This window comes from Pollachius pollachius (assembly GCF_949987615.1).
Source record: "Pollachius pollachius genome assembly, chromosome: 4".
NCBI classification, from domain to species: domain Eukaryota; kingdom Metazoa; phylum Chordata; class Actinopteri; order Gadiformes; family Gadidae; genus Pollachius; species Pollachius pollachius.
In genome coordinates, this window is record NC_136937.1 from 725166 (window position 1) to 752080 (window position 26915).

A 26915-nucleotide genomic window follows, 5' to 3' on the forward strand; every position below is an offset into this window, starting at 1 on the left:
CCCCGCCTCCTCCCTCATCCACTAACAGGTGGCCCCGCCCCCTCCCTCACGACTAACAGGTGGCCCCGCCCCCTCCCTCATCCACTAACAGGTGGCCCCGCCCCCTCCCTCATCCACTAACAGGTGGCCCCGCCTCCTCCCTCATCCACTAACAGGTGGCCCCGCCCCCTCCCTCATCCACTAACAGGTGGCCCCGCCCCCTCCCTCATCCACTAACAGGTGGCCCCGCCCCCTCCCTCATCCACTAACAGGTGGCCCCGCCCCCAGCGGTTTGGGGGCAGAACCCCCCGGTCAGGGGTCACTGCACAGAGAGGTCAAAGGTCAACGGTCGCTCTGTGAATGTTTAATCCGGACTGTCAACAGTGTGTTGGGTAGTACGTAGCGGTGTGAGTCCCAGCAGTAGTACTGTGTGGATACATAAACATATATACTGTATATACTGTATATATATGTATATATATATATATATACATGTATAAATCTGATGTTAGTCCTAGACCAAGTTCTGGTCCTGGTCCTGGTCCTGTGTAAGTGTGTGTGTGTGCATGTGTGTGTGTGTGTGTGTGTGTGTGTGTGTGTCTGTGTGTGTGTGTGTGTGTGTTTGTGAAAGATCATTGAAATGAAAAGTCATGAGAGAGTAGCTGAGTAGCCCTGCAAAAAAAGACAAAACGAAAAGATATCCACAAATTTCACTTCCAGATGGTGTTTTTTTTCAGAAGGAGGCAGGAGAGAGCAGACTTAGAAAAGTACAAGACACGCCTCCTGCTACTACAAGACACGCCAGTTCCTACTACAAGACACGCCTCCGTCTTGCAGGACACAGACAAACCCTGCTCTTGTGAAACCTTGGATTTCCCAGAAAACAAGTGACATGCGCTGAGAGGGTCGGTTCAGTTCAGTTACTTCCTCATCAAACGGTTTATCGCAGCGGGGAGCTGTTCTTTATCCGGTTTGGAAACCTTTCATCTGATGAACTTGTTTTATAAACACTTTGACCTCAGTTTCTTCCCTTACATTTATACGTTTATAACTTTTTACCGTATGGGACGGAACGTATTTTCCCCAGTCTACTATGGATGAGGAGAGAGAGGAGGGGGGTTCTACCTCTAAGACCGCTCTGTCTGGGGAACATGGCCCCCGGAGCAAAGATAAGAGGTAAGGAGAGGATCTCTCTGTCTGTGACTGTTGTCCACCTCAGAGCTCAGCAGTGATACATCATGACTCCATCATTAGTCTGAGTAAAAGCTGTGTGTGTGTTGAAGCCCAGAGCAGCAGCAGACCTCAGGGTGAACAGTCGTATCGTAATGTGACTCTGACGTCACTCTAGCTCCACAGTCGTCGTATCGGCCACGTTTAAAACACAACGTGAACAGGCAGACCAGAAACTCAGGGAGAGCAATACATCTGACCTGAGCAGTAAGGCTCCCCTGATATGAACAGGGTTCTGTCTTTGTTCTCTACTGTGTTTGGTCTGCATGACTGCTGTCTGTGGTCAAGATTGACAGTAAAACAGTGACCTCCATTTGGTCATTGTCTGTTCTTAAGAGAAGGTAAAGATAACACGCTTAAATTAGACTATGACTTTGACAAAGCAGTTTGGTATGTCAGTGTTGATCAAATAGATTTATAATTCTGTGATTCTAGTTCAAAGCATTAGGTTATTCAGAGTAAAAACATGTCAGTAACAAGTTATAATATTTGACTATCATTTAAGGAAGTATATCTATATATTTTTTTATTCATTATGATAATTAAGGACTTAAAAGCTGGGAACAAGTGAAATGCTCTCACCTAAAAACAGCCTTGTAAGAAGAATTATCTTGTCAGTGGGAAAACTGCAGTGTGATTAAAAGATGTGTGTGTGTGAAAATAAATTAATTTGTTGTTCAAGAATGAGTTGTGCTATGTTTAGAACAGGCCTGCGGGTGCCCTGGTGCCCCCGGTTACTGTGTTGGTGACCCCTGATTTAGACCCTACTTCATATCCCAACCCTTGCAAGCCCACCCCCCTAAACCAGCCGGAGATTCTACTGATGTCTAAGCGACAACGATGTCCGCATATCAGGCATCAAGTGTGAATGACCCTCACGGTCGAACCTCCTGATGTACAAATGCGGAGAAAAGATGGAGGACAGGTGTAAAAACGGATAATAACTTCATTTTCAGCCTCCAAACACAGCATGTGTGTGTGTGTGTGTGTGTGCGCCCTTACCTGAAGTCGTTTCACGGCTGTTGAAGAAACAGGCCATACGAACACTGCCTCCGAGGTCCGAGGGCCCTCCGATCACGGCCCCGGCCGCCACCAGCAGGCTGCCTTCTGCCCCTGACGGGGGACACACACCGCAGGGGGGGATTATTGAAATGTAATGTCATGAGAAAGTAGTTGAGTAGCCCTGCAATAAATGATGAAACTAAAAGATATCCACAAATCCTAACTTCCAGATGGTGTTTGTTTTTCAGAAGGAGGCAGCAGAGAGCAGACTCCCCTGGACCCAGCTGTGTCTCCACGAAGAGTGACTGGTCTATGGATATACCTTGGAACTTTAAAGATGGATATCACCAACCTTCTAAGAAAAGGTGAGGATTCAGCCAATACATCAGGGCTGTTCAACTGCCGGCCTGCGGATCATCTTGATCCGGCCCGCCGATCATTAATCAGAACATAACAACGTCCGATCACAGGACCACTTGGTGCTGGATTGATTCATGGCTGAGGCCGTTTATTCTGCTATTTGAATCGTATGAATTTGAATCGTTTTCTATGTTAGCTAAATGCATTCTGAATCAACACTCGCAGTATGAAGGGTAATAAGTGTGTTTTTTTATGTCAACATGTTAGTGCTTAAATGCCATTCTAGCTGCTTTCTCTCATAGACGTACAGCCCGCTATTAGCCCGCTATTCTCCCGACGGGCCGTGTATGTAAAGGACATATCCTGACATTGAGCAACCTGAACAAAGACTACCCCTGAGGTTGTATTTTAGCCGGCAGAAATGTTAATTAGCTTATATGTGAATGAGCAGTAGAATGTCGGCATTTCACACCATTTGAGTGGGCGTGTTGCATGTTGAGTGGCACCCTAAACGATAATCAGCCTGTTGCCTTTTGTTCGCTGAATGGTTTAAAAATATTTTAATGTTGGTACTGCTTTTCAGAGTTATTTGTGGTGAACGCTAAATGATAGGTCTTATAGTAACCCTAAAAGTACAAATCATACAATAAATTACAATACATGAGTTCACAGCTTCACGCGTATATAGGAAATGTTTTTTTTATTATTATGTTACACCTTTCCTGCTGTGGGCTCCCAGACCGTAGTCGAGGAGCACAGGGGAGACGTTCCCTCCAGGGCCGATGTTCTCTCGGGGGGGAACACCCTTCACTTTGACCGGCAGTGGATCTGCTTATAGGTCGGAATATGGTCGGAATGAAGCGGCCACCCAATCTTGACAGGCTGGGTACTTTATTCTTAGTTTCACTAACTTTACAGTACACGTTTGCACAGACACAACCGGACTCGTTCATTACTTCACTAGACTGACACACGCTACTGCTCGCTCTCCTCGCTCGTCCACTCACACACACATACTGCCAAGAGTTAGCTGAACATTATAGGGTCCCGGCCTTCCATTCCCTGTTTTCTCAGTTAAACACAGAAATCAACTACATTTGTCCAAGTGTTTGTTGTATGTGAAATTAAGCAAAATAATATGTCTGAGTGACAACGTTGTCCGCATATCGGGCATTGTGTGAAGAAGTGAAGGAGTGTGCATGACACCCACGGTCGAACCTCCTGATGTACAAATGCGGAGAAAAGACGGAGGACATGTGTAAAAACGGCTAATAACTTCATTTTCTGCCTGTCCATATATTTCCATTTCAATAATCTGAGAAAGAGAAGTGAGAAAGAAGTGAGGATCTTTCTTTATATTATAAAGATACAGCTTCTAACGATCATCCATAAATCCTGGTTCTTGTTTTTCTAGAAGAGTCCAGCAGCAGATAGCAGACTCTTGTTATCAGACCCTACTGGTGCTGATGTTTACAAGTCAATACAATTGTGTGTGTGTGTGTGTGTGTGTGTGTGTGTGTGTGTGTGTGTGTGTGTGTGTGTGTGTGTGTGTGTGTGTGTGTGTGTGTGTGTGTGTGTGTGTGTGTGTGTGTGTGTGTGTTGAAGCCCAGAGCAGCAGCAGAGAGCAGACTCCCCTGGACCCAGCTGTGTCTCCATGAAGAGTCACTGGTCTATGGATCATCCTTACCACTTTAAAGATGGCAATCAGCCACCTTCTAAGAAAAGGTGAGGATTCAGCCAATACATCACTGCTGTTCAACTAGCGGCCCGCGGATCATCTTGATCCGGCCCGCCGATCATTAATCAGAACATAACAACGTCCGATCACAGGACCACTTGGTGCTGGATTGATTCATGGCTGAGGCCGTTTATTCTGCTGTTTGAATCGTATGAATTGAATCGTTTTCTATTATAGCTAAACGCATTGTGAATCAACACTCACAGTATGAAGGGTAATAAGTGCGTTTTTATGTCAACATGTTAGTGCTTAAATGCCATTCTAGCTGCTTTCACACAGACGTACAGCCCGCTATTAGCCCGCTATTCTCCAGACGGGCCGCATATTTAAACGACATATCCTGACATTGGACAACCTGAAAAAAGACTACCCCTGAGGTTGTAATTTAGCTGGCGGAAATGTTAATTACCTTACATGTGAATGAGCAGGAGAATGTCAGCATTTCACACCATTTGAGTGGGTGTGTTGCATGTTGAGTGGCACCCTATACGATAATCAGCCTGTTGCCTTTTGTTCGCTGAATGGTTTAAAAATATTTTAATGTTGGCACTGCTTTTCAGAGTCATTTGTGGTGAACGCTAAATGATAGGTCTTACAGTAACCCTAAAAGTACACATCATACAATAAATTACAATACATGAGTTCAAAACTGCACGTGTATATAGAAATGCGTGTGTATGTGTTGAAGCCCAGAGCAGCAGCAGACCTCAGGGTGAACAGTCGTATCGTAATGTGACTCTGACGTCACTCTAGCTCCACAGTCGTATCGGCCACGTTTAAAACACAACGTGAACAGCCAGACCAGAAACTCAGGAAGAGCAATACATCTGACCTGAGCAGTAAGGCTCCCCTGATATGAACAGGGTTCTGTCTTTGTTCTCTACTGTGTTTGGTCTGCATGACTGCCGTTCTGTGGTCAAGATTGACAGTAGAACAGTGAGCTCCATTTGGTCATTGTTTTCTCTTAATATAAGAGAAGGAAAAGATAACATGCTTAAATTAGACTATGACGTTGACAAAGTTTGGTACGATAGTTTTGATCAGACTATAAGAGACAGACTAACAGATTTATAATTCTGTGATTCTAGTTCAAAGCATCAGGTTATTCAGAGTAAAAACGTATCATTAACAAGTTATAATATCTAATTAAGATAATTAAGGACTTGAAAGCTTGAAACAAGTGAAATGCTTTCACCTTAAAACTGCCTTGTAAGAGGAATTATCTTGTCAGTGTGAAAACTGCAGTGTGATTAAAAGCTGTGTGTGTGTGTGTGTTCCCCACAGACACCAGGAGAGGTCAAAGGTCACCAGTGCTCAGTCTCTACAGCAGCATCAAACAGAGCTGATCAAGGTGTGTAAATGTCCACCAAGACGTTTGACTTCAGCTCTCCATGAACATTAGAGAGCATCTCTTGTCCAGCGGGACGTGAATCCAGGACAGATGCTTCTGATGTCCTCAGTTAGTTCAGAGTGAAGTTCTCCTTGATGTTTGTTCTGTTCCAGAGGGCTGAGGAGAACGCACACGCTTTTCTAGACAAGGAGCTGAAGAAGCTCTGGAAGGTTCTCTTACCAGATTACCCACAATGCTCAGAGAGTCAGAGGGAGGAGGAGGAGGTGGATGTTAAGAAGGAGGAGCAGAGGAGGCGCGCTATAGAGGGAGTGGTTGACATCACAAAGCTCTGCCTGATGGAGATGAACCAGGAGGAACTGGCCGACACACTGTGGGGCGGTAAGAGACTCTTATTTTGAAGACAGAAAATACTCTTATTTTGAAAACAGAGCAGTAAGAAACTTTTATTTGAAACTGAATATGCTGTTATTTGGAAAAAGAGGAGGCTCATGCGGAAAAAAGAGATAGAAAAAAGTAGAAATAGACTTTCAGGTTTAATGGTTTGATCCAGTTATGTAGGGTTATTATGGGGGTATCAGGTTAAATGGTTTGATCCAGACATGTAGGGTTATTGTGGGGGTATCAGGTTAAATGGTTTGATCCAGACATGTAGGGTTATTGTGGGGGTATCAGGTTAAATGTTTTGATGCAGATATGCAGGGTTATGGTGGGGGTATCAGGTTAAATGGTTTGATCCAGATATCTAGGGTTATTGTGGGCGTATCAGGTTAAAGAATGTTAAGCATTATACTCAGTGTTTGTAATAACGCCGTTTAAAATAAGTCCTTTAGGCAACGCCGTTATTTTTTCAGTAACGGGGTAATCTAACTAATTACTGTTTCCGTTGTTACAACGCCGTTGCCGTTACCGTACATTAAATGCAGTGCGTTACTATGAATTGATTGAATAAACTGCGTAATCCGAACGCACCCCTGACTCCAAACACAAACTTCTAGTGAGGTGGGTTACCAACGAGTAAGCGATTATGATTGGCTAACGCAGAGTCATTTTTCATGGTAGCCAATCGGAGCCAGTGTTTTTACACACAAGCAAGGACACGCGCGCCACACACACACGCAAACGCACACACCAAACAGATTCGATGAAGCAGCAGAAATGGCGAGCCCAGAGCAATCCGGTGAGAAGTTGGCATTCTCTGTTGTATTCAGAAGATGTTCCACAGCCTTTGCAACCAAGCAAATTAAAATACAGTTGGAAGTATATCAGGGCCTTGAATGAGCAGTTTAACCATTTAACACATTAAGGCCAAGTGAAAACTGCTCAGAAAAATCCAAATTCTGACATGCTTTCTTTTTTTACAGTAAGGCAAATACTGTTACTTTCCCTGGTAACTTGTTACTTTTATCATAGAGTAATTCAGTTACTAACTCAGTTACTTTTTGTAACAAGTAGTGAGTAACTATAACTAATTGCTTTTTTAAAGTAACGTTCCGAACACTGATTATACTAGGAATGTGAATAGCTCCAATTTTTCATGGTCGAATAATCAGTGGGTGGTATGAACGAATAATCGATTATTCGATGTGTGTCGACATTCACAAAGGCAGCCATGGATCATCGGCAAGAAATCACTTAATATCTTAAACGCAAAAACAACAACTACCTGCGAAGTAGTTCCAGTCAAATTGTCTGTTCAGCCCTCAAAACGAGAGCTGGCAAATTGTGAAAAATGCATTAAACTGTTATCCGAAAACGCGGTTATAAGCTATAGTCCCTACAGTATCTGTGGTATAAAGGCTGAATCGCGACGGTCTACTTCAACGTAAAGTAGGTTTTTATAAATACGTACGTATTTATAATTTGAAATTCGTCCCAGCCTTTATACCACAGATACGATAGGGTCTATAGCATATAACCGCGTTGTCTGATTACAGTTTAATGTAACAGTAACCGTGCGCTCACACCAAACGCAACGGGGCGACAAGATCCCATACAAAGTGAACGTAGAGACGCGTATCGGGCGAAGTATTCGCTAGATAAAACCGGCGACAAGTTTTGATTTGTCGCGCCACACTTTCGCCCTGCACAGGCGAGCGCGTTCACGAGGATTTGTGGCACGACAAATTCGCTCGAGTTGAAATCTTTCAACTTTGACGCGAAATTCGCGGGATGACAGCCAATCAGTGTTAAACAGCGTGGCCACTGAGTGACATATGTAACCTAACAGCCAATCAGCGTTCAACCGGCCAACTCAGTGCAGTGCAGTCCGGGGTGAACCGCAGCATGGAGGAGAAAGTGATTGTTGCCGTTTGCGACTCCCGGAGCTCTTTATATAATAGTATATAATATAATATAATTGTATATATAATATCACGGCCAAAAGCTCTGTGCGCCTCCGGATGGCCGTAGCGCGGGGAGCTCTCGTAGGGATTGGGTTTCTCGGGGTTTGTTTACCTGCGTTCCTATGGTTTCCGGTCTTGTGTGTTCCAACGGTTTATTAGGTAGGCCTATCTAATAAATCTGTTTAATCAATACTTCATTCACTGCCTCTTCCGTGGTCATTACAATATTATGAATAGACTGCCTCGGGTCCTCCGACGTCTCTCCCTCTTCCACAAAAGGTAAAGACATGCAATGGTGGTTATCTCGGCCGTGGTTGAGAATCAATTGGCATGAAGCACCGTTGGCGGCCAAAAGTTGTGGCGTGACAAATTCGCTTGGCTTGCACAGCGACAGATTATGATTTGTGGCGCGACAGAACTTCGGCGACAACGCGAACGGGCGACTAATTTGGTGTGTCGCGTTTGGTGTGAACGCACAGTAAGCTGACAACATCGCTACTTAACACCGCAACAGCAAATTAACGGCACGGAGATAACCATGGCAACCGGTCAAACAAATTTTCTTATGGGGATAATTCTGCGCGCACATCCGCCGTGTTGATAAACAAATAATCCCCCTATAAATGAATGGTCTTCATTTATTTTCTATGGCAAGCGACCGTGGTATAAGCGGGATAATGCCCTTGGACACCTGTCCAACATTAGTTCCGTCCGTTAATTCTTGTTTATTTGAATTGGGAAAAAATGTTAACGGTCCAAATGTTAAAAATCGACTTTGACCCTCTGGAACGAATAATCGAACATTCTGACCCATCCCTACATTATACTGCAGATCAACAGCAGAATAACTCAGTTGAAGAGATGCAACACTATCTTGTTATATCAGCATACCAAGTCACTTGACACTGATTCACAATCATTATTACTATCATTAGACCAATAATGCTGCTGTGAAAATATCGAAATAGTCCTGAACATTTTGAATCTGTAACATTCAGTCCTTGTCACTACTAGCTTCTCCGAACAAAAGTAATGAAGCCACTAAATATCATAAAGTTGATAATTTAATAGGAAATATTGACCTGGTTCAACTGATGTCACCTTCCACTAACTGATGTCTTCTGTTGTTTTCTCTTTTAGGATCTGATGCTGTCGATTGCCAACAAAAAATCAAGTCTCATTTGAGGCAGAAGTTCAGTTGTGTGTTTGAGGGAATCGCTAAAGCAGGACAGCGAACCGATCTGAATGACTTCTACACAGAGCTCTTCATCACAGAGAGAGGCAGTGGAGAGGTCAACAAGGACCATGAGGTCAGACTGATTGAAACATCTTTCAGGAAACCAGCCAAGGAGGAAACACCAATCAGATGTGAGGACATCTTTAAACCCTTACATGGAAAAGATCAACCAATCAGGACAATAATGACAACTGGAGTGGCCGGCATTGGTAAAACCGTCTTAACACACAAGTTCACTCTGGACTGGGCTGAAAGCAAAACCAACCAGGACATACACTTCACATTTCTCCTCACTTTCAGAGAGCTGAATTTGCTGAAAGGGAAAGAGTTTAGCTTGGTGGAACTGCTTCATCACTTCTTTATTGAGACCAAAGAAGCAGGAATCTGCAGATTCCACCGGTTCCAAGTTGTCTTTATCTTGGATGGTCTGGATGAGTGTCGACTTCCTCTGGACTTCCAGAACAACCCTATCTGGACTGATGTCACAAAGTCCACCTCGGTGGACGTGCTGCTGACAAACCTCATCAGGGGCGTCCTGCTTTCCTCCGCTCGCATCTGGATAACCACACGCCCTGCGGCAGCCAATCAGATCCCTGCTGAGTGTGTTGACCAGGTGACAGAGGTGAGAGGGTTCACCGACCCACAGAAGGAGGACTACATCAGGAAGAGATTTAGAGAGGAGACGCTGGCCAGCACAATCATCTCCCACGTCAAGAAATCACGAAGCCTCCACATCATGTGTCACATCCCAGTCTTCTGTTGGATCACTGCTACAGTTCTGGAGGACTGCTTCAAAACATCCCAGAAAGGAGAAGAGACGCCCAAAACCGTGACTCAGATGTACAGCCACTTCCTGAGGGTTCAGTCCATACAGGGGGACAGGAAGTACCATGGGAGAGCTGAAACAGATCCAAACTGGAGTTCAGAGAGCAGGGAGATCATTGTTTTGCTGGGAAAACTGGCTTTTAACCAGCTAGAGAACGGCAACCTGATCTTCTACGAGGCAGACCTGGCAGAGTGTGGCATCGATATCAGAGCAGCCTCAGTGTACTCAGGAGTGTTCACCCAGATCTTTAAAGAGGAATGTGGGCTGTACCAGGACAAAGTGTTCTGCTTTGTCCATCTGAGCATCCAGGAGTTTCTGGCTGCCCTTTATGTCTTCTGGTCCTTTATCAACACTGGGGTCAATCTGCTCAAAGAAGAACAGTTCATCTTCACCTATGGTGAAGATCAGATCCCTGCGGAGTGTGTTCAAGATGAACTCATCTTCTCCGTTGATGAACTGATCTCCGATGAAGATGGACTCATCCTCTTCTACCAGAGTGCTGTGGACAAGGCCTTACTGAGTAAAAACGGACACCTGGACTTGTTCCTCCGCTTCCTCCTGGGCCTCTCTCTGGAGACCAATCAGATTGTCCTACGAGGTCTGCTGGGACAGACAAGAAGTAGCTCACAAACCAAGAAGAAAGCAGTGTCTTACATCAAGAAGAAGTTAGGTGATAATCTCTCTCCAGAGAGAAGCATCAATCTGTTCCACTGTCTGAATGAGTTGAACGACTGTTCTCTGGTGGAGGAGATCCAACAGTCCCTGACATCAGGAAGTCTCTTCGAAACACATGTCTCTCCTGCTCAGTGGTCAGCTCTGGTCTTCATCTTACTGTCATCAGAAGAGGAGCTGGACGTGTTTGACCTGAAGGAATACTCAGCTTCAGAGGAGGGTCTTCTGAGGCTGCTGCCAGTGATCAAAGCCTCCAAAAGATCTCTGTAGGTTCACTCATAATAATGTATGACAATACACAACACAATATACCTGATAGTAGAATATATAAGTTAGAACTAACAAAACATATCGTTAGGTTCACTAATAACATGCATTACAATAAACCCCCTAACCCACTTTTCTAATAAAGATAAAGACAATAACTTAATTAAAAGTTACACAGATCATTCAATTAACGTTTAAGGATCTAATGTAGTTCAGTTAATAAAACATATCTTATTCAATTTTTTAACACGTTGAAGCAACCACTAACGTAATAACGGCCAATAACGTAATAGCTGCCATTAACGTAATAATTTAAATGTAATAAAGCCAATAACATAATAACTTGCCAATAATGTAATAAAGTTGTTGAGCCAATAATTTAATAACTTTTTTACCAATAATGTAATAACTTATTACGTTATTGGCTGGTTATTACGTTATTGGCCTTGTACAATTTTTTTTTTGAAAATGTAATAACTGAGCCAATGATGTAATATATGAGTTATCACTTTATTGTATTTTCATTTTGTATCACATGTTTAAATATCTGACTGTAACAGGTTCGAAGAATGAGAGCAGGCGGGGTTGTCGTTCTCTCCGCAGGAGATCGGTTTATTTGTGATGCAAACTGAACAGAAATATCAAAAGGTAACAAAAAGGTCCATTTAGCCGTCTCGCGGTGGATCTAGCTCAGCGTCACGCTCGCTCCGGACCTCCCTGGTCGGTTCGCTCCTGGGTCTCCTACTATAACAGAAAACAGGCACATAAGTACAGCCTCCCTGATTGACCTGAGTGCAGACACCTGCTCACCACCAGGTTCAATCCCCCCCCCGGCCAATCCCGTGCGCTCCCAACCTGTCCATACTCCCCCTGCAGGCCAGACGTCGCACGTCCCCCCACACGCCCCCACCGCCCGACACCGGCCGGGGTCACATCCGGCCGCCGACTCACTCCCCCCCCCCGGAGCGGGAGAGGAAGTCTGCCACGGCCATTTGTGCCCCAGGCCTGTGCACGACCCGAAAGTTAAAGGGCTGCAACGCGAGGTACCACCGGGTGATCCTCGCGTTGGCGTCCTTCATGCGGTGGAGCCACTGGAGGGGGGCGTGGTCGGAGTAGAGGGTGAATGCGCGCCCCAACAGGTAGTAGCGAAGGGCGCCGACCGCCCACCGGATGGCGAGACACTCCTTCTCCACCGTGCTGTACCGACCCTCCCGGTCCGATAGTTTCCGGCTCAGGTACAGCACCGGGCGGTCGACCCCCTCCACCTGCTGGGTCAGGACCGCGCCCAGCCCCCTATCCGACGCGTCCGTCTGCAGGGAGAAAGGGAGATCAAAGTTAGGGGCGCATAGGACCGACTCTCCACAGAGGGCTGTTTTAATAGCCTCAAACGACACCTGGCATGGCTCCGACCACTAGACTGTATCTGGGGCCCTCTTACGGGTGAGGTCGGTCAAGGGGCTGGCCAGGTCCAAAAAGTGCGGCACGAACTGCCGGTAGTACCCTGCCAGCCCCAAGAACCGCCTCACCTCCTTCTTGGTTCTGGGCCGAGCGGAGGCGGCCACCGCCGTGGTTTTAGCGACCTGTGGCCGGACCTCCCCCCCCCCCAGGTGGTACCCCAGATACTGGATCTCCCTCCGCCCGATCACGCACTTCTTCGGGTTGGCCGTGAGCCCCGCTCGTCTCAGCGACTGAAGGACGGCCGCCACCTGCCGCACATGCTGCTCCCACGTTCCACTATAGATGACCACGTCATCAATGTAGGCAGCAGCATACGTGGCGTGTGGCCGTAACACCCGGTCCATCAGTCGCTGAAACGTGGCCGGGGCCCCGAACAACCCGAACGGAAGCACCTTGAACTGGTATAAACCGAGCGGAGTGGAGAACGCCGTTTTTTCCCGGGCTGCTGGAGACAGCGGAATCTGCCAGTAGCCCTTCGTGCAGTCCAGAGTCGTATAATAGGTGGCCATGCCAAGCCGGTCCACGAGCTCGTCGATCCGAGGCATTGGGTAGGCGTCGAACTTTGAGACCGCGTTCACCCTACGATAGTCCACACAGAATCGGACCGACCTGTCCGGCTTCCCCACAAGCACGACGGGACTGCACCAGTCGCTGTGGGACTCCTCGACCACGCCCAACTCTAACATGGTTGCTAATTCGCGCCGTACCACATCTTGTTTGTGGACGGGCAGCCTATAGGGGCGTGTCCGCACCGTTAACCCGGGCTGCGTCTCGATGTCATGAGTAATTAGCGGGGTGCGACCGGGCAGGGGCGAAAAGACGTCACCGAACTGGAGTTGCAGGCCGGCAACGTCCCGCGCCTGACTCCGCGAGAGGTCCTCGCCCTGACCTACCGGAGGGGTGGGACCTGGGCCCGGGACTTCCGGCCCGAGCTCTTCTCCCTCCGGCAGCGTCGACGCAAACGCGACAGGGACCACGTCGTTCCACCTCTTCAGGAGGTTGATGTGGTACACCTGTTTGTTTTCGCCCCTGTCCGAACGCGCTACCTCGTAATCCACGTCCCCGACTCGCCGCGTGACCACGAAGGGCCCTTGCCACTTCGCGAGTAATTTGGTGTTAGAGGTGGGCAGCAGTACCAGGACCTTGTCCCCCGGGGTGAGATCGCGTAATCTAGTCCCTCTGTCGTACAGGCGTCTCTGACTCTCCTGGGCGCGGTGCAAATGCTCACGTGACAATACCCCTAGTGAGTGAAGCTTTGCACGCAGGTCCATGACGTACTGGATTTCGTTTTTGCTGTCACTGGACCCCTCCTCCCAGTTTTCTTTAATGAGGTCCAGGACGCCCCTGGGCTTGCGCCCATAGAGTAACTCAAATGGGGAAAACCCTGTGGAAGCCTGGGGCACTTCCCGCACTGCAAACAACAGAGGGTCTAGCCATTGATGCCAATTTCGAGCATCTTCATGTACGAACTTGCGGATCATGGACTTGGCTGGGTGATAGACGCTTGTGCGGACGGCCTTGACCTTCAACAACCCGTAAAGTTCTCTAATCGTGCGTGACATGAAATTGGTGCCCTGGTCAGTGAGAATCTCTTTCGGGTTTCCCACCCGCGATACGACATGAAACAACGCCTGCGCAACACTCTTCGCGGAGATGTTGCGCAACGGAATTGCTTCCGGGTATCGGGTTGCGTAGTCGATCAGGACTAACACAAATCGATACCCTTGTGCGGAACGTTCTAATGGCCCGATAATGTCCATGCCAACGTGGTCGAAGGGGGCTTCCACCAGGGGGAGGGGCCGTAAGGGAGCCCTGGGGACGGCCGGGGGATTCACCAGCTGGCATTCGGGGCAGGATGCGCGCCACCTGCGCACTTCCGCCCGAATCCCCGGCCAATAGAACCGGGCCATTATCCGGTTGAGTGTTTTCTCGTACCCCAAATGGCCCGCCATTGGGTTGTAATGCGCCGCCTGAAAGACCATTTCCCGGCGGCTCCTTGGCACCAGCAACTGGGTGATCACCTCCTCACTCTGGGTGTCACGACTCACCCGAAATAGCCTGTCCCTAACAACCATAAAGTGTGGGTAAGTCAGCGCCGCGTCTGGCCGGACCCGACTCCCATCAATACTTATCACCTGGTCGTAGGCTGAGCTCAATGTGGCGTCACGAGACTGCTCGAGGGGGAAATCCTCCACCGGTGGGAATCTCGGCGCTGGGACCTCGGGGTGAGGACCCCCCCCTTCCCCCGATTCCTGAGCAGCGTCGGACGCCCCCGCCTCGGCGCAGAATACCGCACATGACTTACATATCCCTACCTGTCGTGTCCGCATCCCCGTAGTCCCCCTAACTGCCTGTGGGAACCCCGCCCAATCCAACCCAAGAATCAGGGGATGCGAGAGGCTCGAACTAACCGCCGCGTTCACCCTATATTTTCTACCCCCACAACGAATTTCGATGGGGACCAAAGGATACTCGTGCACATCCCCGTGTATACACCTCACCGAAACGTTCGACGCCTCCACCAATGCCTCGGACCGCACCAGGCGCTGGTGGATCATGGTCTGCATGCAGCCCGAGTCCAACAGCGCCTGGTGCGTCCCCCGCTGTATCCTCACCGGGATACGGTACGCCTCGCCGGGACCGTGGGGAGGAGACGGGGCCCCGGTGACGCGGACGACCTGACCCACCTCCATCATGGGGCACTCCCGCCGGAAGTGGCCAGGCCGCCCACACCGCCAACACCCCTCCCCTGCCGCCTGAGCGCCCGTCTGTGGAAGGGGGGTGGAAGGCGAATCATGTGCCCGCTCTGGACCGCCCCCCCCCCCCATCTCGCCCTCGGCGCCGGGGTTGGCCTCTCCCGCCGTGGGGCAGCCGCCCCGGTACGTGGGCCCGGTGTCGGCGGTCGCTGGCTCGCCGGTGGTGGCTGCAGGTGGCTCTCCGCCAGGTCGACCGCAGCAGCGAGGCTCTCGGGCCGGTGGTACCGGACCCAGGCGGAGGTCCGAGCCGGCAGCCCCTCCACGAATCTTTCCAAGACCACCTGCTCGACCACGTCCTCCGCCGTGTTCCGGTCTGGGACCAGCCACCTCTTGGCCTGGTCCCTCAGCTGCTGGGCGAAGGCGAAGGGTCGGTCCCCCTCGCTGAAGGCCAGCGCCCGGAACCGCCGCCGATGTTCCTCGGGGTAGAGACCCAGCCGGTCCCGGATGGCCCTGGTGATCGCGTCGTAGTCCCGCTGGGCCCCGGCCGGCAGGCTGTGGGCCGCGAGCTGCGCCTCTCCGGTCAGGAGCGGTAGGAGCCGGTGCGCCCACTCCGGTCGAGGCCACCCCGAGACCTCGGCCACCCCCTGGAAGGTTTCGAGGAAGGCTTCCGCGTCGTCGGCCTCCCCCATCTTCGGGACGTGAATCTGGGCTGCGGGTCCCGGCCCTCGGGGTCCTCCGCCGCGTCCGCCGGAGGCGAGGAGCTCATGGAGCATGGCCCGATCGGCGGCAAAGGACTGGGCCAGCTCTGTGAGCACCTCGTTCAGTGCCTGGTGGAGCTGGCCTTGCCTCTCGGCCATCTGGGCCAGGTGCCCGAGTACATTTCCCAACGGGGACTGGTCCATTTATCTGCTCCTGTTACACTGGAGCCCACATTGGGCTCCAGTGTAACAGGTTCGAAGAATGAGAGCAGGCGGGGTTGTCGTTCTCTCCGCAGGAGATCGGTTTATTTGCGATGCAAACTGAACAGAAATATCAAAAGGTAACAAAAAGGTCAATTTAGCCGTCTCGCGGTGGATCTAGCTCAGCGTCACGCTCGCTCCGGACCTCCCTGGTCCGTTCGCTCCTGGGTCTCTCCTACTATAACAGAAAACAGGCACATAAGTACAGCCTCCCTGATTGACCTGAGTGCAGACACCTGCTCATCACCAGGTTCAATCCCCCCCCCCCCGCCAATCCCGTGCGCTACCAACCTGTCCATACTCCCCCTGCAGGCCAGACGTCGCACGTCCCCCCACACTGACCTTACAGTGACCCCTCCACCCTCATACCCCCTCCAAAGTATGCTTTAAAGGAGCAAAGAGTGAATTTGGATTTATATGTAACTCTAAGGTTCCCCTATAGTAGAACTTTGAAAAGCTCACGACTCCGTTGAAGCGTCTGCGTGGTGACGGAGTTGGATACACAGAGTACTATAACAGAACCCTAAGGGTTCCATATAAATCCAAAGGAGGGGAGGGGGGTAGGAGGGTGGAGGGGTAACTGTAAGGTCGGATATTTAAACATGTGATGCAAGACGCAATAATTAGGCGTGACAGTTTCTCTCCAGAAATTGAAAATAAAATAAAGTGATGCCTCATTTATTATGTTATTGGATCAGTTATTACAATTTCAAAGTATTTTTTTAATACAAGCAGCTAATAACGTAATAAGTTATTACATTCTTTGCAAAAAGTTATCACGTTATTGGCTCATCAACTTTATTACATTGTTGGCAAGTTATTACGTTATTGGCTTTATTACATTTAAATTACCTTACTGACAGTAATTGCGTTATTGGCCGTTATAACGTTATAGGTTGATAACCAAGTCCTTCATTACGTTTAACGTAAAAGATGTAGGTCATTTTAATGACAGTTCCTAACTTTTTGTGTTCATTGTTTGTGTGAAGGCTGAATTGCTGTCATCTGTCAGAGAGATGCTGTGAAGCTCTGGCCTCAGTTCTCAGCTCCAACTCCTCTAGTCTGAGAGAGCTGGACCTGAGTACCAATGATCTGCAGGATTCAGGAGTGAAGCTGCTCTCTGCTGGACTGGGGAGTCCACACTGCACACTGGAAACTCTCAGGTGAGTTTTACTCAAGGTACAATTCTAAATAAATGCTGAACATCAAAGATATATAACTCAGCTTATATCTCAGTACCTGTGATGACCACATTCATGATTTTGGTATCATATAAAGGCTACACTTTGTTGTTTTGGTGGATATTCTAATACATCCATATGCCTAGTTTGACCCCTCCTGAAAGCCTTAACAGCCATCTTTTAAAAAAAAGATTTGAAACTTGCAATTATCACACAAAATGTATTTTAAAATATTACTATGTCCAGTATTCGTTGTTCAAATTAAAATAAATTTAAAAAAACCTGAATGAACAGGTTACAGAAAAATATTGTTACATTGTGTAACCAGGGTGAAGGGACAACTCATAAAATCTCTATTTATTGTGAAATAATAAATAGGGAGAGCAAATAATTAGTTAATTAATAGTTTATTAATAGTTAAATAAAGTTGTTGTTTCCATGTGGTAGCAGCCTTAGATGCCTCGACGACGGCCAGGTCTATGGCGCGGTTGGAGGCTCCTCCAGCTGTCGGCAAGTATGATGCACTCAAGACGTTCCTCGTGGACCTTTTTGAACTGTCGGAGCTGGAGAAGGCGGACCGCCTGCTTTCCCTGAACGGCCTGGGTGACGGCAAGCCGTCCGAGTTGATGGAGAGGATGCTGGCCGTGCTGGGCTCGGCGGATCCCTCCTTCCTTTTCACCCACATCTTCCTGCGGCAGCTTCCAGCACCCGTGCGCACCGCACTGGCCAGCTCCCCCCTCTTTGCCTCCAAGGACTACCGGGCGGTGGCTGTGGAGGCCGACAGGATTTTCCTCGCCAACAGGCAGCAGTTTGTCCATGCGCTGCTGCCCCCCCAGCACACGTCGGCCCCGCTTCCGCCCCCGGGGTAAGACCCGGACACCGCAGCCGCTGTGACAGCCCGCCGACAGCGTCATGACGGGTGTTGTTACTACCATGCCAGGTTTGGAGCCAAGGCCAAGCAGTGTCGCCAGCCTTGCAGTTTTGGGACCCCGGGAAAAGCCGGGGCCAGCGCTTATTTACAGCTGTGAGCGCTGGTCGGGACTGCAAGCTGTTGTTCGTCTCTGACGCCTTGTCCGGCCGGCGGCTGCTGGTCGATTCTGGGGCTCAGCGCAGCATCCTGCCGGCGACGCCTGTGGACACTGTGGCTGGCGGCCATGGCCCCCCGATGGACGCCGCCAACGGCACACCCATTCGTACCTATGGCACGAGGTATGTGGAGGTGTGTTTCGGCGGCCGGCGCTTCGGCTGGGATTTCGTCATGGCTGAGGTGTCTACGCCACTCCTTGGGGCGGATTTCCTCTGCGCCGACAGGCTGCTGGTGGATGTTACGAACTGCCGCCTGATCGACGCCCTCTCTTTTGCTTCGTACCCCTGCACGCTGGGGGGGGTGGGGGGGCTTTGTCTTGCGAACACGTTCGCCACCGGGGTCCTGGATCAACGCCTGCTGCTGAGTTTCCTGACATCACCACGCCCACGTTTTCATCGGCTGTGCCTAACCATGGCGTGGAGCACTACATCACCACGGTTGGCCCCCCGGTCTATGCACGGGCCCGGCGCCTCGACTCTGCCAAGCTCGCGATCGCCAGGGAGAAGTTCGCCACCATGGAGCGCCTCGGCATCGTACGCCGTTCCAACAGTCCGTGGGCCTCCCCCCTGCACATGGTGACCAAGGCTGATGGTGGTTGGCATCCCTGTGGTGATTTCTGTCGCCTGAACAACGCCACCACCCCCTACCGGTACCCGGTACCGCACATTCAGGACTTCTCCGCCCACCTGGCCGGCGCCGCCATCTTTTCGAAGGTGGACCTGGTACGCGGTTACCATCAGGGGCCCTTCCGCCCGCAGGATGTCCCCAAGACGGCGGTCATCACGCCCTTTGGACTTTTTGAATTTCTGAGATTGTCTTTCGGCCTCAAGGGCGCAGCACAGACGTTTCAGCGCCTCATGGACTCTGTGCTGCGGGACCTGCCGTTCCTATTCGTCTACTTGGACGACATTCTCGTTGCCAGTTCGTCCGCAGACGACCACCTGACGCATCTACGGCAGCTGTTTGGTCGGCTCAGTGAGCATGGTCTCATTGTCAACCTGGCAAAGTGCGAGTTTGGCCGGTCATCCATCACTTTCCTCGGCCACCACATCATCCCGCGGGGGGCGGATCCCCTCCCGGCCAAGGTGGACGCCATCGCCAGTTTCCCACGCTGTGAAGTCCCTGTAGGAGTTCCTGGGCATGGTGAACTTCTACAACCGTTTCCTCCCCCATGTGGCCCAGCTCATGCGACCCTCGACCCCTCGTGTTGGATTGGTCCACAGAGATGACGGCTGCCTTCGATGCTGCCAAGACCGCGCTGGCCAACGCTGCTCTGCTGGCTGTGTGTGAGCAGTGGGTGGGCGGAGCCTGGCAGCCGCTGGCCTTTTTCAGCAGGAAGCTCCGTGACACCGAGAGGAAATACAGCGCCTTCGACAGGGAGCTCCTGGCTCTTTTCCTTGCCACCCGTCATTTCCGTTTCCTGTTGGAGGGCCGTCGGTTCACGGCTTTCGTTGACCACAAGCCACTGACGTTCGCCATGGCCAAGTCTTCGGAGCCATGGTCTGGTCGGCAGCAGCGTCAGCTCTCCGCCATCTCTGAGTACACAACTGACATTCAGCATGTGGCCGGCAAGGACAATTTTGTAGCCGACTGCCTCTCTCGGGTGGTTATTGGTTCCGTCCACTTGGGCCTCGACTACGCAGCTATGGCTGGGGATCAGGCTACAGACTCTGAGGTACAGGCCTACAGGGCGGCCCCCACGGCGCTCCTCATGGAGGATGTGGTATTTGGCACGGCCAACACTACGCTCCTCTGCGACGTCTCCGCTGGCCAACCGCGCCCCATGGTGCCTGCTGGCTGGAGGCATAAGGTCTTTGACACAATCCACAGCCTTTCCCACCCGGGGGTGAAGGCCTCTGCCAAGCTGGTGGGGGCCAAGTTCGTCTGGCCGGGCCTGCGAAAGGACGTCAGGGCCTGGGCCGCTGTCTGTGTGGCGTGCCAGCGTGCAAAGGTGACTCGTCATACCAAAGCCCCCTTGGCTCTCAAAGTGCCGGAGAGGCGTTTCGACCATGTGAATTTGGACCTGGTGGGCCCGCTTTCACCCTCCCGTGGTTACACCTACCTCCTCACCATGGTGGACAGGACCACCAGGTGGCCAGAAGTGGTTCCCCTGTCCTCCACTACAGCAGCTGAGGTGGTGGCCCGGGCGTTCGTTATGGCTCAGGTGGCCCGTTTCGGCACACCGTCCGACCTTTCCTCGGACCGGGGGACGCAGTTCACGTCGGAGCTTTGGACTGCGGTCGCCGGGGTCCTGGGGGTGAATGTCCACTGTACCACAGCCTATAACCCACAGAGCAACGGGCTTTGCAAGCGGTTTCATCGGGACATGAAGACCGCGCTCAGGGCCAGCCTTACGGGCAGCGACTGGGCTGACCGCCTCCCATGGGTTATGCTGGGCCTTCGCTCCGCCCCCAAGGACGATCTTCAGGCCTCGTCGGCAGAGCTGGTGTACGGCCAGCCTTTCGTTCCCATTCCGACGTCTCACCATGGTCTCCCCCGGTGTTCCCAGGGATTTACCGTCAGCCAAGTACGTTTTCGTCCGCCACGATGGCCACCGTACCCCGCTGCGGCCCCACTACGATGGCCCCTTCCGCGTCTTGGAGGGTGGGCCTAAGAACTTTTTTTGTGGATATGGGGGGCAGGCCTGAGCGGGTGGCTATAGACCGGCTCAAGCCTGCCCATGTGGATATTGGCGAACCGCTCCAGCTGGCTCAGCCCCCGCGGCGGGGGCGCCCACCTGCGGCAGCCTCGACCCCTGGCCCTGCGGCGGCCTCGACCCCTGGCCCTGCGGCGGCCTCGACCCCTGGCCCTGCGGCGGCCTCGACCCCTGGCCCTGCGGCGGCCTCGACCCCTGGCCCTGCGGCGGCCTCGACCCCTGGCCCTGCGGGGGCCTCGACCCCTGGCCCTGCGGCGGCCTCGACCCCTGGCCCTGCGGCGGCCTCGACCCCTGGCCCTGCGGCGGCCTCGACCCCTGGCCCTGCGGCGGCCTCGACCCCTGGCCCTGCGGCGGCCTCGACCCCTGGCCCTGCGGCGGCCTCGACCCCTGGCCCTGCGGCGGCCTCGACCCCTGGCCCTGCGGCGGCCTCGACCCCTGGCCCTGCGGCGGCCTCGACCCCTGGCCCTGCGGGGGCCTCGACCCCTGGCCCTGCGGCGGCCTCGACCCCTGGCCCTGCGGGGGCCTCGACCCCTGGCCCTGCCTTTTGCCCTTCTCCTGTTGAGCGCAGCTGTCCTGGCCGCCTGGTCTGCCCCCCTAGGCGTTGATTTTTCTAGGGACTGTTATGTGCTAGTATGTTCTGTTTAACACTAGTGGGTGTCCGATGTTCTCTGTAGGTTCCCTGTTCGGTCTGGACCTGTTAGTTTGGGTGAATTCTGGAGGGGGCCTGTGTGGTGACCCACAACGACAATAATAATACAATTGCAAATGTACAAATATATCTATACATATAAATACTTTATTGTTGAAATGTAGGATACATTAATATTTTTATGTTCTAACTATTAATAATAGTTACCTCACTATTTTAAAACATATTTACCTTACTCAGTGAGTTCTGTTACCTGGACACTATTTGGGTTGAACCAATAGGATTGGTTGATAAAGAGGCTTCAGGGTCATTTGGGGAAGGGTGAGAGGTCATGGGTGAGCGGGAAAAAAAGGAGAGAGAGGGAAGAGACAAAGGAGGAGAGTGCTTTATTCTCTGTAGAGATCGCCTAGCTAAATGATGTTTAAACATTTACTGATTAGTTGTTTGACGGTTAAATTAGTATGGGAGAGAGTGTATGTGGGGATAGTTTTATTTGTGTCTCTGTTCATGTCGGGGATGTTTTACACGTTTAGTGTGAAGCTAGCTTGGTTTGCTAACCCCCGGAGCATCCTCTGAACGGGATATAAATCATCAGAGTTGAACAAGAGGTCCACAGCAGGGGGTTAGGTAGCACCAGGTCCACTGCAGGGGGTCAGGTAGCACCAGGTCCACAGCAGGGGGTCAGGTAGCACCAGGTCCACAGCAGGGGGTCAGGTAGCACCAGGTCCACAGCAGGGGGTCAGGTAGCACGTGGTGACCGGAAAGCCGCGCGGTTCAGCTGAGGAAGATCATCCCAGGATTCCAGTTTCTGCCTGCCGCCTCCTCCGTCTTTTCTCATAACGGAACCAGGACTTTGTTTTGCTCGTTTTAAGAATGAAGAGTGTATCGTGATGCGACACCGAGCCGTACAGGCCTGCAACGTTTATGGCGGTAGATCACTGACTAAAGTCACGAGCACAAATTACTTTGCCCTCCCACACAAGTTACACATCTGTGGACATGAATCATTACTGTAAGCACTGATACTGCACTCGCGCTCAGTAGTTCTCTGACCACGAGAGCAATAATAAAGCCTGTGAGGAAGAAACGATTCATTGAGTACACACGGAAAGTGAAGCAGCACACAACTGACGCCCCCCCGTGCACAAATGCTGTCTTTGCTCTCGTGCTCACAAAATGTTTTACTGCTCGCTCTGATATTTTTTCTCCTCAAAACACAATATACATTATATTGGAATATAACTTCTAATAATATACAAAACATCTCTGTAGATCTACTACTATCATGTATTACAATATATAATAAACATAATAAATACAATATAAAGCAATATTAATATACAAAACGATTTCCAAACACTATAAAACAACTATTCAATATGACAAATGAATGAATAAAATGTTAAATTAATAAAACATTTCTAATAATTGATTTAAACAAAAGTCCTTCATTACGTTAAAATTAAAAGATCTGGTTAAATAAAGGTTTTACAATATATGTAAGTTATTTTAATCACAGTTCCTAACATGTTGTATTTATTGTTTGTGTGAAGGTTGAATAGCTGTCATCTGTCAGAGAGATGCTGTGAAGCTCTGGCCTCAGTTCTCAGCTCCAACTCCTCTAGTCTGAGAGAGCTGGACCTGAGTACCAATGATCTGCAGGATTCAGGAGTGAAGCTGCTCTCTGCTGGACTGGGGAGTCCACACTGTACACTGGAAACTCTCAGGTCAGTTCTACTCAATATCTCAAACAGTTACACCACAAGTTCTACATCAGAGGACATTGAACAGATTTACCTCCAGATAGTTAACAGGTCTAAATAAATAAGTAAATGATGTCGTCTCAGGCCTCAAGACAAAAACTCAAATGTGCACCCCTTTATTAGACATGAAAATGTTCTTGGTCACCTACCACCCATCTGTGTCCATTCATGTGAACAGATTCACTCACTTTAAATGAGTTTAAGTTAATGTTTAGAATGCATAGGGGGCAGTGCTTAATTTGAGCCGGAACACGCCGGAACATGTTCCGGGACCTCCTGTGTCACTATGAAGAATGAATTCACTTCAGTTCAATGTTGTTATCTGTCTTGTTAGACTTTATTCCCCATTGAAGTTCCACGGAGGGGGGAGGGGTGGAGGGAGGGGGAGGGACAACGAAAACATACATAATAGTAGAATATTAAAGTTATGATAACATAGAGGACATCTTTCGAGGTTAACTTATAACATGTATCTCAATATACATCACGTTATAGTGTTGTGTTCATTATTAATAAATGTAACCCACTATTTTAAAACGTTACAACCTTGTTCAGTAGTCTGGTTATATGGACGCTTTGGGTTTAACCAATAGGATGTGTTGATAAAGAGACTTCAGGGTCATCTGGGGGAAGGGTGAGAGGTCACGGGTGAGCGGGAAAAAGGAGAGCGAGGGAAGAGACAAAGAAGGAGAGTACTTTATTCTCTGTAGAGATCGCCCAGCTAAATGATATTTAAACATTTACTTATTAGGTGGAACCAGTAGTGGTGTCGCGTTGTCCTGCTTACTACGGTGAGGGTTTTGTATAATTTAATTAATAATTAAGGGTGACACTGACACATTTGCCGCCCTAGGCACTGGACCAGGAAGTGCTTCATAAAAGGACCGTCACCAACGCAACGCCACTTGTGTTTGGAGTAGGACGTTCACAAACTGGTTGGCAGACTGGAAAAACACAGGATTTTACACGTGTGTGTGTGTGTGTGTGTGTGTGTGTGTGTGTGTGTGTGTGTGTGTGTGTGTGTGTGTGTGTGTGTGTGTTTGTGTGTGTGTGTAGCTTGTCTGGCTGCCTGGTCACACAGGAAGGCTGTGCTTCTCTGGCCTCAGCTCTGAGCTCCAACCCCTCCCATCTGAGAGAGCTGGACCTGAGCTACAATCACCCAGGAGGCTCTGGAGCTGCGCTGCTCTCTGCTGGACTGGAGGATCCACGCTGGAGACTGGACACTCTCAGGTATGGAGAGGACAGCTCACCACTCAGGGACAAAGTCTCCTACAAGGATTCATGCCGCTGCTAGATGAAGTGGTTTGAAGAGGCAGCTGTAACTCACGTTGTGTACAACGTTATGAGACGGCCGATGATGAAGGTGAATGTTTCAACATGCTGCTTTCACTTTGTTACCCCCCCAGTGTGGAGCACGGTGGAGTGTGGAGGCTGAAACCAGCTCTAAAGAAGTGTAAGTGTCTGTTTGATTCATCACATCACACACTCACTACTGAGATGGAAAGTCCATCCACACAGCAGGAAGTGAGATCAGATCCTACTGGGAATGAGGATGATGGCTGACATCATGTATCTTCCATATATTAATACTGTCCAATCATCATGAAGATAACATCTGGGCTCGGGGGAGGGGGGGGGGGAGATGGGGGGCTGATGGTCCCGGTCCTGGTCCTGGTCCTGGTCCCGGTCCGGATTTGGGTCCGGGCCCCCCTCCTGGTGTGGGCCTCCCACCACCCCCTCCTGGGGGCGGTGAGGGGGAGGGGCTGAGGGGGAGGGGGCGGACCTCCTCCCTGGGGTAGTGGAGGTGTCTGTCTGTCGGTTGTAGGTGGAGGTGGAGTCTGAAGCAATAGCGTAACTTCACATGACCCCCCCCCCCCCTCACATGTCATGTTCAGGAGAACAGTACCAGTGATGATGATGAGGATGAAGAAGGGTTCAGCAGCTCATCATGTCTGGTTCTCCCTCAGATGCCTGTGAACTCACCCTGGACCCCAACACGGCCCACAGAGACCTCTCTCTGTCTGAGGACAACAGGAAGGTGACGGGGGCCGGAGAGGACCAGTCGTATCCGGATCACCCAGAGAGATTTGACTCCCAGCTCCAGGTGTTGGGTAGAGAGGCTCTGACTGGCCGCTGTTACTGGGAGGTAGAGAGGGAAGGACGTGTTGATATAGGAGTGACATACAGAGGAATCACAAGGAGAGGATGGGGTGTTGACAGCGAGCTTGGATGGAACAACAAGTCCTGGATTCTTCATTGTGATGATGGTGGTTACTATGCCCGGTACAACGGTAGCGATACAGTCCTCCCTCCCCCCCCCGCTGGCTCCACCAGAGTAGCAGTGTATCTGGACCGGCCTGCTGGCTCTCTGTCCTTCTACAGAGTGTCCCCAGGTGGAGGAGGGTCCTCAGACACACTGACACACCTCCACACCTTCTGGTCCTCCTTCACCCAGGAGGACCTCCTCCCTGGGGTCGGGGTATGGGGGGGGAGGGGGTCCTCAGCGTCTCTGTGTCGGTTGTAGACACACACACACACACACACACACACACACACACACACACACACACACGAAGGGTGCGTGTGTGTGTGTGTGTTTGCATGTGGGGGGGTCTTATTCCGATGAAGTACTTGCCAATGGGGGCTGCTACTTACTACAGGTAACACTTTGCTGATGTCACGCATTATAGTGAAACAGCATGCAATTAATAGTTTAACATATTAACCAAAAATCATAAAACATACGTTTTCTCATTCTCATTTCTGTAGTAGTTAGCTCACATTTTTCTTTCAATCACATAGTATGATGTCAGATTGTTGCATTTTGGATGGATAATCTTTTTGTGAATGTAGTCTCATGCAAGGCTCCATGTTTCATTCAAAGTTGAACAGTATTGTGGATTTCGTTTTATGTAAATATATTTGACATAGCCCTTTCTATAGTATTAATACTGTATGTAAAATAACATTTTGTTTGAATTACCGTTGCATTTTTTATTCATGTGAATGGAGTCTGATGTAAGGCCCCATGTTTAATTTTTAGTTTTAAATTTAGGTTAAATTCATTGATTTAGTATTATGTTAAATTTCACATTGTCTGTAGGGATATAGTCTGGATACTACTATGTAAGATCGTATGTAAGATTACACAATACAGTGTAGTTTGAACAAGGGTAATACATTATTTAAAATAAAGACGACATATAACACATCTTGTTCCATGTGCCCTTTTTTGAATCAGAGCCCCTGCCCCTCAAATGTTCTCTGCACAGCCCTGCCCCCTTCATGGCGGTCAACAGGTGGCTTCCTTCCTCCTTCACAGGTCTTTCATGTTATCCCGCCTCCACCTCCCTGACGTCATGGAGGACTCCGAGTCCATCTGCTCCCCCTGCTGGTCGATGGTCATACTGCAGCTCAATCAGGATCCCTGACAATATATTGCTTGAATTTTCCGATGGTAAC

The 26915-nt window shown here is 50.2% G+C and overlaps 1 protein-coding gene across 3 annotated transcripts; it reads left to right on the forward strand.

Moving 5' to 3' along the window:
• Nucleotides 1-897: 897 nt before the first annotated feature.
• Nucleotides 898-26655, forward strand: LOC307074786 (NLR family CARD domain-containing protein 3-like). Of its 3 annotated transcripts, XM_079735132.1 has the most exons (11): nucleotides 898-1155; nucleotides 2460-2576; nucleotides 4177-4296; nucleotides 5594-5660; nucleotides 5813-6038; nucleotides 9143-11003; nucleotides 17107-17280; nucleotides 23244-23417; nucleotides 24510-24683; nucleotides 24860-24906; nucleotides 25421-26655. In XM_079735132.1, exons 1-11 carry the CDS (start codon nucleotides 1073-1075, stop codon nucleotides 25975-25977), a joined length of 3600 nt encoding a protein of 1199 aa, XP_079591258.1. In that variant the 5' UTR covers nucleotides 898-1072; the 3' UTR covers nucleotides 25978-26655. The 3 variants fall into 3 exon arrangements, with proteins under 3 accessions (XP_079591258.1, XP_079591260.1, XP_079591259.1); XM_079735133.1 differs by lacking the exon at nucleotides 898-1155 and having other exon boundaries at nucleotides 2464-2576; nucleotides 4182-4296; XM_079735134.1 differs by lacking the exons at nucleotides 24510-24683; nucleotides 24860-24906; nucleotides 25421-26655 and adding an exon at nucleotides 24307-24485.
• Nucleotides 26656-26915: the final 260 nt, after the last annotated feature.